Genomic DNA, 13,954 nt, shown 5'->3' on the forward strand with positions numbered 1-13,954 from the left:
ATGAAATAAAATAAATAAAAACCAGACCAAGGTCACCTAGCTGGCTTTGCTTAAGGCAAGATTAGAACTCAAGGTTTCCTGATTGCTAGTCTGATGCTTTAACCACCACACCAAACTAGCTCTCAGTCAGTCTTGAACTCCTGATTTCAATTCTGATAAGTCCTCTCTGCTTGTGGATCTTGGAAGTTGATGTGGGAAGGATTTCAGGGGAAACATAACAACATGAAAAGATGTTGTAATCACATGAATTCTGCCACCATCTTGGTAAATACTTGCCATATGTCCACATTTTGATCATGTAGCCATGGGATGCTGTGATGGTCATAAGTGTGAGGACAGGTTGTAAGTTACATTTTTCAGTGCCATTGTAATTTCACGCTGTTGCTAAATGAATGGTTGAGTGTCAAGAACTATCTATAATTTACTTCTTTTAAAAACTGCCAAATTGGTAACCAAATGGAAGGAAATTCCTTCACTCAACCATTTAACTAGTGGAAGTAAATGATTCTTAAAAGATTTGTTATTACCTAAGATCTAAAGTTTCACATCCTGTTAAACAGATTGGCAATAGAGAATGTTGACAAAGGGTAAAATGTTTTATAATGAGGATTTTTTTTAAAGAAAAGGAAGCCAGCTGATTATTGGGTGGGGAAAAGTAGTTTATTCCCATTACAGGGAGGGCTTCTTTAGCTTTTTGTTCCATCATTTCTTCAAGCAATTCAGAGCAAATGTGTATATTTCCCAAGACTCTTGTCGTTACAAGAAAGACTGGGTTCATGCATCATGATAAGCCAAAAAGGGATTTGATTTTGGGATAGGAGTTAACATATGTCAATTTAGCTGCTGCATCTTATTCAGCAAACCACAGCTAAGGCCTATATGTGAATCCAGACAACATTAAGACTACAAACCCTTCTTCCTTTCTCTTCTTTTGTTTTTTTGCTTTAACAGGAGTATGGATATAAACCATAAGGGACTGGAGGACATTTCTTGGCTTTGTGTTTGTAGTACTTTTCTCTAGCCTTTCACTGGTAAGAAGATTAAGATTTCTTAACGTTGTACATTCTTAATTTGGAACAAGCTCTTCTGCAAATACTGAAACGTCTTGTTAAGAGAACTTGCAAGATATTTGCTTTCACCACATGTTTTTCCTCCCTGTGGAGGGAAAGATATGATTGTGTAAGGGGGCTCCACCAAAACTATCAAGGTCACATTCTACAGTTACATCACTGTATCATTAGATATACACCCTTGTTCTGGAAATGTACAGGAAAGAGAAAAGGCAGTTGTTCAGGCATGAGATAAAATTATTTTTCATATTCTCCACAATTCTCAGACACTCCCTTTTGTTAACTGTTGTGAAATTATAAAATGTTTTATTTTAAAGTTGTTCATATTCATCTAAGCAAAACACACAAAATTTATGGAGTCTTGTATCTTACGGGCACTGGCCCAAATTGAATATGGACCTAGAACCATCTTTGCTTATGAGACTGGATGAAAAAGTGTGGTATAATATTCAGGATTCAAGAGAGATAGAGTCAAGTCTGTGTTGATTGTAAGGCTCCCTATATTAGATATTCCTCAACTCTCCGATAAGTAGAGAGTCATGCAATTCAGCTTTCACATGGTCCAATTATAAAATTTGATTCTAATGTCTTGTAACAAATAGCCAGAGAAGTAAAATAAATAGAGAAATTTCCATGTTTTGCTTCCATGCCATAAAAAAAACTTTCACTAAAAAGTTTATAAATATCTACCATGTTTCCCCAAAAATAATACAGGGTCTTGTTTTCTTTTGGCCCCCAAAATAAGCACTTGGCCTTATTTTCGGGGAGGTCTTATTATTTTGGGGACGAGCGTGGTCACCTCGTGATTGCTGCTGTGTTGCAATATTTTCACGGAGGGCTTATTTTTGAGGGAGGGCTTATTTTAATGCATGAGATCAAAAGCCCAATTGGTCTTATTATCCAGGGAGGTCTTATTTTCAGGGAAACAGGGTCGTTCTGATCAAAATGGGTAACATGGTACCATTAAAGGAACAGTAGTATTGGCTATTGAGTTAAAAAATCTCAGGTACCTGCTCATGATTAGCTTCTGGATAAAGGCAAAATGCCTGTGATGGATTTTGGCTTCCATTATCTGTACCCTTGGAGGTATCTATGAGGGAAGATGTCAAACATTCAAGTCAGTGACTCAGTCTGTGTGATTTGAAATCTTCCCATTTTTTAAGTGCAGCCATAAACTTGGCTTTTTTGACCTCTTCTTGCAAACATCCCTGTGGGTCTCTTTACCAGAATAATTTGCATTGTTAGATGGACTCCAGCATCAATTAGAGTTAAAAATCTTACATCCTGAATAAGTTTGAAATTTGAAGCATTTTAAAGGAAGAAAAAGGTAGAAAAATCTGCCTTTGGGGGCAAGTCTAATATTCTGAGGTAATACTTATTCCTGCCTAGTTGTTTGTATTTGTTCTTCCCTAATTTAAACACTTTAACAGCTGAGATTATCCTAAAATGCAGCCCATATGATTCAAGATGATTGAAATTATTTATGCCCAAAATGTACTGAAGCAAACTTCAAAGATAGCTGTCTGAATAAAAGGACTTAGCTATATATAAAAAACTAGCGGCGTGTGTATGTTCCAGCATAACTCTGGAACGCCTCTAGCAATTTCAACCAAACTTGGTACAGAGATTACTTACATTCTGGAAACAAATACTGTGGAGGTAAGGCACCCATAACACCCCTCGGGATGTGTGTTGTGTAATGTCTTAAATGGCTTCATTTATTTTAGTTATCAAATATACAAGCAACAGGCAAGGGAACTAAACTGAAAAATTGTATTTGGCATCTTCAGAAGTTATTTGTAAAAGAAAAATAGTTATCTATGGAAATTGAAACTCAATGGTAAATTTATTGATCTATGTTCCTGCCGTTACCTTTTCTCATTATTCTATCAAAATTTATTTATTCTTCTTGTTTTGATCATGTGATAGCTCTCAAGCATCAGGCTATGTTTTAAAAAGATGTTATTTTAAAAATAACTATGGCCATTTTGAGTGATTTCTTTGTTTGGCATTTCTTTTTATTGTGCTTAAGATAGTTGACTAAGATTTTTTTCATTGTTTGTGTTGCTTTCCCAGCCCAACCTTCCTGATGGTCAGGTTCATTATAACATGGTTTATTCTAATAATATGCTATGCTGAAACAAATACACCGCCTGCTTTAATATGATGGACTCATTCACACAACATTTTTAAGACAATGGCTCAGTTTTCTACATCCTGTTGAATTATAAACAATTCAATCAACCTCAGTCTATGCTAATTGTGATGGAATCTGTTCCAGTGTATCGAAGATCAACTGCTATAATCTTTCAATCATTGGCCATGCTGTTTTAAGGAATTATGGGAATTAAAAATCTGAAGACCACGAGATTGAAAAACAGTGCCTAAATCAACACATGCTTTGTGAATGGTCTTAATGTTCCTGAAACAGTTTATTAACTACAATGGAATCTTTTAATAGTTTTTATAATGGCTTTCAACACAGAGATAATTTTTAAATCACAGAAAACAATTGTTCTTTATTCTGACTGAACAGCATTCAGAAAAATTAGAACCAATATAGATCTAGGGAACAGAGGCAATTACAAGACTAAAAATCAAGTCCTATCAGGAGAAATTGAAGGTATTATGAATATTTAGCTTTGAGAAGGGAGGATTTTTGGATATGATAGCATTCCAGAACACAGAGCACAAAAATGGATTTAAATTGTAGGAATATAGATTTTCAATCACTATGAGAAATGATTTCTAATATTAAGAGAATGGAATCAATTATCCCAAGTAGTGAGCTCCATCCTAATGGAAAACAACAATGGCTTCAAGCAAAGTCTAGGCAGCCATCTGTCAGTGGCTCATTAATTTGGATGTTTGTGCTGAGTAGGAGGGTTAAAACTATGCTTCTGTGATTCAGTAATCTCCAGTTATTCTGAAGAGATGTTAACCTGCTTGGCTCTTAATTCCCTTTTAACTATTCTCCAGGGCTCCAACGCTTTCTTCTGAGAAATGAAAAGAGACAGCTTAATTGTGAACCTTTGTCAGAAGCTGGAAAATTGGCAAGAATACACGCTGTGAACCCCCCCCCCCAACAAATTAGGTGAAGTCTGGCCCAATAGTTAAAAGCAACTATGGTACATACTCACAGTGTGTGGAATAATCAGTGTATTTTTCTCCCTATGAGCACTCTGAAGCATGTGAAATAGTTTATTCCTACAAAATTAGTGCTAAGTGTCCTACTTTAAATTACAATATTTTTCTAATGAATCCTTCCCATAAAGCAGAGAAGAAAACTACATAATAAAGTCTTACTGAAGAAATCCTTTAAAGCTAATCAAGAAGATTGCTGAGGTTGTGGTTGTATAGTTCTAGAGGAGTTCTAAGGGGATTGTAGCCAGAACAAAGCTTTTAAGAGTTGTAAAAGCAGAATAAAGGGACGCGGTGGCTCAGTGGCTAAGACACTGAGCTTGTCAATCAGAAAGGTCAGCAGTTTGGCGGTTCGAATCCCTAGCGCCATGTAACAGAGTGAACTCCGTTACTTGTCCCAGCTTCTGCCAACCTAGCAGTTCAAAAGCACAGAAAATGCACACAGAAAGACCGTTGGCTTACCTGAACGGTCGTTCTCGGGGCACTGCGAAGAGAGCCCAAATGCTGGGTTAACACAGCCTATCTGCCCTTGGACTGAGTGATGATTTTCTTGACCACGCCTCCCTTTGCCTGCACATGCTCAATTCGAAAACGAAGGAACCGTCCTGTAATCAATTACAGTCAATACAGCCACATCGTTCAAATACAAACACCCGGGTGGGTTTGGGCTCTCTTCGCAGTGCCCCGAGAACGACCGTTCAGGTAAGCCAACGGTCTTTCTCCAGTGCACTGCTCAGAGAGCCCAAATGCTGGGACATGCCCAAGCTATTGAGTCCCAGGGTGGGGAAGCGCCGAAGCCTCTGGCATTTCAGCCACTCTTTGTAATACTCTTCTGCCAAAGGAGGCTTCGGCTGAGGCAAAGGTGTCAATCTTATAGTTTCTAATAAAGGCCGTGGGGGAAGCCCAGGTGGCCGCTCTACAAATGTCTAGGATAGAGGCCTGGGTTGCCCAGGCTGCAGACGTTGCAGCGCTCCTGGTGGAGTGAGCGGTGATTCTTCTCGGAGCCGTCTTGCCCTGGTGCTCATATGCCAGTTTGATGCAAGCACGTAACCAACGTCCCACAGTGTGAGAGGAGACCTTGCGGCCCAGGGACGCAGGGAGGAAGGAGACAAAGAAAGCCTCTGACCGGCGGTGGTCCTTTGTTCTCTTTACATACGTGCGCACGGCCCGTCTCACGTCCAGCTTGTGCCACTCACGCTCCTTAGGGTGAGAAGGATGGGGACAGAAGTTGGGCAAAATAAGTTCTTGAGTCCTGTGAAACAGGGAGTTAATTTTCGGAGCAAATGACGGATCAAGTCTCAATATTACTCTGTCCGGGTGAACTACGCACAAATCCTCCCTGACAGAGAGCGCAGCAAGCTCGGCTACCCTGCGAGCGGATGTAATGGCCACCAGGAAAGCGGTTTTGATGGTGAGGTAGCGCAGACTGGTCTTTTTCAAGGGCTCAAATGGGGCTTTGGTCAGGGCCTTAAGCACAAATGGAAGATCCCATGACGGATACCGGTGAACAGTTGGAGGGCTGATGTTCGCTGCTCCCTTGAGAAAGCTCTTGATCTGGGGAAGCTGACTCAGCGAGCGAGAGGAGCCCTTTGCCAGGATGGTAGACAACGCTGCAACCTGGCGTCTGAGGGTGCTGACTGCAAGGCCCTTATCCAGACCCTCTTGCAAAAAGTCTAGGGTCTGGGGGATCGAGGCTGAGGAGGCCTCTATGTTCCTAGTCTTGCACCACCGTGAGAAGGCGGCCCAGGTGGCATCGTAGATTCTAGTCGTAGAGGGCTTCCTGGCCGCTTGGATTGTTCGAATGACCTGGTCAGAGAATTTTTGCTTCCTCAGGAGCTCCCCTTCAAGTGCCAAACGGCTAGCTGCAGCCACTGGGGCTCCGGATGGGTGATGGCCCCCTGGCTGAGGGCAATCTTGTCCCGGGGGATTCTCCAAGGTCTTTGAACTGAGAGGCTGACCAGGTCTGCGTACCAGGGCCTTCTGGGCCAGGAGGGAGCCACCAGAATGAGGTCTGCCTTTTCGGTCAGGAGCTTGTTCACCACTTGAGGGATGAGCGGAAGTGGAGGGAAGGCATACAGAAGTCCCTGAGGCCACGCTGACCTCAGAGCATTTGTTCCCTCCGCCTGGGGCGAGTGGTAGCGACTGAAGAAGCGTGGGAGCTGTGTGTTGTTGTGTGTGGCAAACAGGTCTACCTGTGGCTTGCCGAACCTCCTCACGATCTGCTGGAACAGGTCCGGGTGCAGGCGCCACTCCGAGTGGTCGATGCGTTGGCGGCTCAGCCAGTCTGCTTCCCGGTTGCTTACGCCGGAGATGTGATCTGCACTGAGAGAAGCCAGATGACGTTCTGCCCACCTGCCCAGCGCTTCTGCCTCGAGCATGGGGGCCTTTGATCGAGTGCCCCCTTGCCGGTTTATGTGCGCTTTTGTCGCCACATTGTCTGTCATCAACAGTACATGAGCCCCTCTTACTAGAGATGCGAACTTTCTCAGCGCTAGGCGAGCTGCCCTCAGTTCCAGCCAATTGATGCTGTGGGCGGCCTCCCTCTGAGTCCATCGGCCTTGGGCTAGGTGGCCCTGACAGTGGGCGCCCCACCCCAGGAGGCTGGCATCCGTGGTGACAACTAGTCTCTCCGGCTCCTTGAACAGGCAGCCCTTCCTGACTGCCTTGGACCTCCACCATGCCAGAGACCGGATCACCTTTCGTGGGAGCCGAACCCGCCTGAGTGAGTTGCTGTTCCTGGCCCTCTGCACTGGCAGCAGAAACCACTGCAGCTCCCTGGCGTGAAGGCGAGCCCAGGGAACCACCCCCAGGCACGAGATCATTATCCCTAGGAGCTGGGACAGCTGAATGATGGGTACCGACCTGGCAAGGCTGCAGTGCTTCACTCTGCGTCTCAGGTTCGACAGCCGGTCTGGCGAAAGAAATACCTGGCAGGAGGTGGAGTTGATGACCGCACCCAGGTGCTGTATACAGGTGGATGGTCGGAACTGGCTCTTCTCCATGTTGACAGAGAAGCCATGGTACTGCAGGGTCTGCACAGTTAGAGAAACATCGCGGTGTGCCTGCTTGGTGGTGAGAGAGTGAATGATTATGTCGTCTAAATAACATTCCAGACGAACCGGATGGTTGCGGAGATGAGCCGCTAGCACTGCCAGAATTTTGGTGAATGTTCTGGGCGCAGATGATAGCCCGAAGGGAAGAGCCCTGTACTGGAAATGCTTCCCTTCCGCGTAGAACCTCAGGAACCGCCTGTGGGCCACATGGATGGGGACATGCAGGTAGGCCTCTTTGAGATCTATTGATGTCAATAGGTCCCCCTCCCTCACACAGCCCAGGATGGAGTGGAGTGACTGCATCTTGAACCTCTTGTAAGCCAGATGCTGATTTAGGCTCTTGAGGTCCAAGATGGCCCTCCACCCCCCTGAACTTTTGGGCACTAGGAAGAGGATCGAATAGAAGCCCCTCCCCTGCTGATCCCTGGGGACTGGCTCTATCGCCTCTATCTCTAGGAGATGGCAGATTTCTGCCCTCATGCGTTCCCTCTTTTCTGGGTTCCTGGGGGTAGGACAGCGGATAAACTTTCTTTGGGGAAAGGATAGGAAGTCCAGGAGAAGGCCCTTGCGAATGGTGTTGAGGACCCACTTGTCCGATGTTATCTCCTCCCACCTGTCGGCATACAGCCGTAGCCGACCCCCGATGGGGGGATCCCTGTGACCGTCACTTTCCCTTACGAAAGGGCCGGGATCCACCACTGTTGTTTCCTCCTCCTCGGAATGGTCTCCGAAAGGAAGACTGGGATTGGTTGGCACGAGCCCCGAAGGATCTGTCTTGGTGCCTATCCCCCCCCTGCCTGAAAGGGCCTCTGATAGGAGGAAGGGTGAGAAGATTGCCCTGTTTCCTGGCTCCTGTAGGGTCTCTTACGAAAGGACCCCGCCCCTTTCCGGTCACCCCTTTTAAAGGTTGCCAGAAGGATCTTGCGTTTGTCCTTGGTTTCGGTGACAAACTTGTCCAGGGCCTCTCCAAACAGAAAGCCCCCTTTAAATGGGGCCGATGCCAGCTTCCATTTAGCCTTCATTTCGGCCTGCCAGTGCCTGAGCCATAGGAGGCGGCGGGAGGTGATATTGGAAGCTAGAGCTCTGGAAGAGAATTTTGCTGCTGTCAAGGTGGCATCCGCCGAATACTCGACAGCGGTAATAATCTTGGTTAGCTCATGGCGCCACCTAGATTTCCTTGGCGGGGGTCTGGACCTGAGTTGGCGCAGCCAGAATAGGGTGGCCCTAATAAAAAAGGAGGCAGAGGTGGATGCCTTGATGGCCCAGGCAGACGCCATGTGTGTTTTCTGACATGCCTTTTCTGACCTCTTATCTTCTGCCTTAAGTCCCTCTAGGAGCTCAGCTGGCAGATTGGAATTGGAAGTTAGAGACACGACTGGGGCATCTACTTCTGGGAATTTGAGGATTTCCTCCATTTTATCTTCTACTGCATATAGAGTTCTATCCCCCCCACTGGGGTTGGTCAGGGTGCCTGGCTGTAGCCACTGGCGCTGTACCACGTCCATAAATAGGTCTGGCACAGGAATAACCTCGGGGGTTTCTACTGTCTCTTTGAACAACCCATGCTTAAGATCCTTGGAAGTGGAAGCCTGAGAGGCCTCAGGTCTGGAAGTGGGGCCTAACTCTGTGGCCGTCATGGCTTTGTGCAAGATAGACTTGAATAATGACGGTTGAAACAGGCCAGAGAATTTTGGCTTGTCAGGGGTGGGGTTTTCGTCTTCAGAAAGGGCGAAAATCTCCCCTTCTTCCTGCTCAGAACTTGATAACCCAGAGTGAGAGGGGCTTGAAGATGGGGAGGAGGATACAGGCTCCTTAGAGGTGGAGGCCCTAGGTTTGCGTTTCTCCTTTGGGGCCTTGCCCTTGCTAGAGCCCTTGCGCTTAATGCCTTCAGCTATCCCTTGGGAGATGGCTAAGGCAATTACCTCCCTCATTTCATCCGAGAGAGCAGAACTTTTCCCCCTTTTTTTCTTTTGCTTACTGGGCCTGCGCTGGCTAGGCCTGCCTGAGCTGGATCCACCCTTCCCAAGGGGGGAATTCTGGACAGAATCTCGTTCCTCTCCGATGGAGGAGCTAGGGGAGTCAGGGTACCCCCAAGATGCTTCAGGAGATGGATCCCTGGATGCATAGTTATCCCCAGACAAGAATTCACTGTCCCCGGGGGATTGGGCCTCACGATCAGGGGAAGCTGACTCCCTGCTGCGACGGTCTGGGCTAGGTTCTGGCTGAAGGGGCCTTGAAACCTCCCTGGGATCCACTGTGGCTCTTGGAGAAGACCTTTCAAGTGAGCCTTTGTGCCCTTTGCCTTTATTTACAGAGGGATCCAGCTTGCAGCGCTTGCTGGAGGGCCCCACCTGATCCCCTAAGGCCTCCCTGCATTCCTCAGCCATTTCAGGTCCCCACGAGGCCTGGGAGATAGCTGGAGCTGGGATGGGCACGCGCTGGCCTTTGCAGTCCAAAAGCGCTGGCAGAATCTCCAGGAGGGAAGGGCCGCCTTGGGGTCGGATTTCCTTCCTCCCACCGCCCTCGGTTCCCCGAGACTTAGCTTATTTTCCGGAGGGAGGGGCTAGCTGGCTTCCCAGACTAGCCCCCAGCCTCCCCGCGGTGTTCTGCAGTCGTTGAGGGCTCGCTGAAGCTCCGTTGGCTGGCTGGGCTCTTCTTGCTGCCTTGTTCCTCGCACGCTCTGAGCTCTGCCGCTCTGCCCGGTGAGTCGGAGCGATCCAAAATGGCGGGGGGTGCGCACGCAGCCGCTTCCCGCTCTTTCCAGCCCTGAAGGTGTGCGAAGGCTCCAGCCGTCGCTGCTGTTGCCGGACAAAATGGAGCAGGCGAGGGAATCCCAGCAATCCGGCTCACCTGCTTTAGAGCCTTCTCAGAGCCTTGCTGGACTTTTCCTCCCCCTGGGACGCCCCTGTTCCAACAGGGAACTTGGTTTATCCCACTAACTGCTCCCTTGCTAGCCAGCCCCCGCTGTGCAAGCCTTTTCAACCCCCTGCAGTGCTTGCAATTAGCAACAGCAGGGAAAAACCGGCAGCCCTTCTCTTAAAGCGACGGAAGCCTCACTGGAGGCAAATAGACAGACCTGATGTAGAAGCGTGATTTCCTCTATCTGAGAATTTAAACGTGGTCCAAATTGGGAAACTTTTTCCAGCCTTTCTGCTCTTAGACTGGAGCTCTCCCAAAACAGCCCTAACTCGGGCGGACTGAGTTTTCGAATTGAGCATGTGCAGGCAAAGGGAGGCGTGGTCAAGAAAATCATCACTCAGTCCAAGGGCAGATAGGCTGTGTTAACCCAGCATTTGGGCTCTCTGAGCAGTGCACTGGAGAAAAATAGGGACCACCTTTGGTGGGAAGGTAACAGCATTTTGTGCGCCTTCGGCATTTAGTCATGCCAGCCACATGACCACAAAGACATCTTTGGACAGGGCTGGCTCTTTGGCTTTGAAACGGAGATGAACACCTCCCTCTAGAGTCAGGAACAACTAGCACACATGTGCGAGGGCAACCTTTACCTTTACTTAAAGCAGAATAAAAGTTATGTAAGCTATCCTATAGACTTAGAACACATTAGTGTATAACAGCACCTTCACAATCTTTATCTTAAATATTAAGCAGGGTTAATTCTGTCTCATATTTCAAAACAATTTAACCAAATATGGAAATTTTGGGAGAGGATTTCTTCACTGGTATGAGAAATTCACCTTGCTGACTAACTGGAGTAGGAATAATGTTTATTTAAGAAGAAAAATGCTTAACCAGATCAGATGAAAGTATACTTTGTCCAGCAAAAATTCCATGAATGCCCACCAAAAAGTAATCAGTATAGAATGTAATACTGTTTTTGTAAACATACCTGCTTAACTATGCTTAATCTATTTTTCAGCAGCATTTTTAATTCAAAACTACCTATGAACAAGAAAAAGGGGGAACACAAGAGTTTAAGCTATACAGAAAAAAAATCATTTGCAAAAGTTAATTCCAGTGAATCACATGAAAAATCTGTCGTTTGGGTTTCCAAACTGTTTAAACTTGAATGCTTGACTGGAGAATTGTTGGCATGATATCCATGCCTCTTTTTTTCCCCAGTCAGAACCAAGAATGACAAGATGAAATCCTGAACCCAGGTAGGACAATTCTTCATTTATGACTGCTGTACGGGTAGTCTGTCAGGGTTCCAAATAGCATCCAAAAGTAAATCAGAGTCCAAGGCAAAGTACTGCTCAAAGTTTTAATTTATTAAGGGCCACGTTGGCACATCTGGGAAAACCCTAATCTGAAAGCTTCCTGGTTTTCCCCACCTAGTTGAAAGTTCAAAATCTTCCCCCCCCCCCCACAAGTCCATCATATGGTCCAATCTCCCACTGCCATGCTGGCAGTTCCACCCATCCAATTTCGGTAAGGTGCAGAGATGCAGAGACAAAGGATGACCTTGGCTTTCTGAAAGAATTTTTTTGTGGCTACATAGTATGTAACTCTTTACAATCCCCCCTTCTATTTTCCACAATAGAAAACGCATAGCAGAATAATAAAAATTGTGGCAGGCCAAAGACCCAAAAGAAAATATGGCTGCAGGCCTGACATAATCCTCACTGACCGATCGCTATTCAGAGACCATTCAACATTACAATGGCGCTGAACAAGAGGGATTTACAAAGGCTTCTCATAGGTGCAGCCGTTCCAGTGTCCCTATAGTTATGTGATCTTGGTTCGGACAGTTGGCAATTGACTCATAATTTTGAGTCACAGTGATCTGCAGTCACATGATCACCATTTGCGATCTTTGCTGTTGACTTCTCATCAGCGAAGTCAATGGGTAAGGTAGCAGATCACAAATGATGTGTGTGTGTGTGTGCTATGAAACAGAATTCACCTATCAAGAACAACTGCAGAAGGCCGTGAGTTCAAGTCCCTGTCTTAGCCATCAAATTGTGACTTTGGGCAAATCACTCACTCTCACTCCAACTCGCCTCACAGGGTTGTTGTCAGGGAAATAGGAAAGAGGATACTTTGGATATGTTTGCTGCCTTGAGCTATTTGTAAAAATAATAAAGGTGGGATACAATCAAATAAATGAGTGCCATAAATGCTGTAAGTTGTCACAATCATGTGATAATCAGACTTTACAACCATGTCATTTAGTAATGCAGCTCCCAATGATCATTTTAAGCACAATATCTGTGTCTGCAATGAGAGACAGTTTGGGGTAATGGTTAAGTGAACTATGCTAGAAATCGAGAGACCAAGTTCTATTTCTGCCCTTAATCATGAAGCCATCCAGGCAACCTTGGGCCACTCTCAGCCCTCTGAAGCAGGCAATGGCAAATCATTTCTGAAAATCTTATTAAGAAAAACTGCAAGGACCAATCCAGGCAGTCACCAAGGGTCAACACAAGCTTGAAGGCTACTTCCCTCTAATAATCTGCAATGAATTGAATCCCCTTGAGTTTGTACCTGCTGTGTCACCCAACAGATAGAACCTGGGTTGTGCATATCTAAATATAATCTATTGAAGTTAGTGGGTATCAGTACAATGCGCTATCTTGACTATGATCTGATTCTGCAAGGGACTGGCTTGTTGATATGGGTAGAAGTAGGGAATGTATTTATCAGTTAAGCTTTTAAAAAAAAATCATTTCAGACTTGAATAAGTGTTGGTTATCACTTTAAAACTTGGGATCTGGGTGCTTGAAAGCTACCTTTCTCCTATTGAAATTTCTCCTATTGAAATTTCTCCTGTCTTTTCCAGAGAAGATAATAGAGGAACTGTTCTTCACTGTGATACACTGACTAATATATATTTTTATCCCCGTGGAGGGGTTGCCATTGCAACTTTACACAAAGGGTGTTTTATTCTCTCAGGAATTTAAAATTCTGATTCCATTGGTTTTATTTGTAGTTAAATTTTAGGACCATTATTTCTATTTTATTTCTGTAGTTCTGATTGGTTATAGGTATTAGAATATTATTTAAAATATTATTTTTGTACAGCTGGTCCTTGACTTATCACCATAACTGAGCCCGGACTTACACTGGAAACTAGAAAAAATGTCTCAAGTTGTGGTTATATGATTGGGACACTGCAAACATCTGAAGTGGTGAGATGGTTGCCAAGCACCCAAAATGCAATCACATGACTGTGTATGGGTTGTTAATTTTGAAAATGGGCAGTAAGTAGGTTTTTTTTGGAGGAGGGAATGCATCATAAATTGAGGGCTACTGTAGTGAAACATGACCAATGAAACACTTTTTGTGAAACTCTATTTTGCTGTTGTTGAAGATCATTGTTATAATCATCCTGATTTTTGTGGCAGCTGAAAAACTGCTTAAAGCTTACAGGAGGAAAATGGTCTTGCTTTAAAATGTTAAAAATGCCAGCAGAACATTTTAATAGCTTAATTTAATGATTAACCATAACATATGGAACACAGATCACGGTCACATAACTATTTTGTTACATAAACATGCGAGACAAAAGTGCATCAAAATTTGATAAGTTTTTAGTATTTTACTATTTACATTCTAGAATGAATAAAGATGATATTGCAATTTTTTTTTCCTTTTGTAATTCCAGTTGTATTGGTCAAAATACATCATGATACAGTTAGACATAGGATTGAATAATGTGGACTGAGTGTGGTAACATTCTTGTATACATATTCAGAAGAATGTAAAACTATGTAAACTATTGAAACAAAA

At 44.9% G+C, this 13,954-nt stretch overlaps 1 protein-coding gene across 1 annotated transcript; it reads right to left on the reverse strand.

The window, feature by feature from the left end:
- Positions 1 to 4,831: 4,831 nt before the first annotated feature.
- On the reverse strand, positions 4,832 to 8,742 carry LOC148045447 (uncharacterized). Its single transcript, XM_087716138.1, has 2 exons — positions 7,074 to 8,742; positions 4,832 to 6,528 (listed from the first exon to the last, which is right to left on the reverse strand). The coding sequence occupies exons 1-2, from the start codon at positions 7,742 to 7,744 to the stop codon at positions 4,977 to 4,979; spliced, it is 2,223 nt and encodes a 740-aa protein (XP_087572264.1). The 5' UTR covers positions 7,745 to 8,742; the 3' UTR covers positions 4,832 to 4,976.
- Between the last annotated feature and the right edge of the window lie 5,212 nt (positions 8,743 to 13,954).

The sequence above is a fragment of the Thamnophis sirtalis genome, unplaced genomic scaffold (genome assembly GCF_051295495.1).
Source record: "Thamnophis sirtalis isolate CommonGarterSnake01/CBP01778 unplaced genomic scaffold, rThaSir2_p1.2 scaffold_5, whole genome shotgun sequence".
Lineage (NCBI taxonomy): Eukaryota > Metazoa > Chordata > Lepidosauria > Squamata > Natricidae > Thamnophis > Thamnophis sirtalis.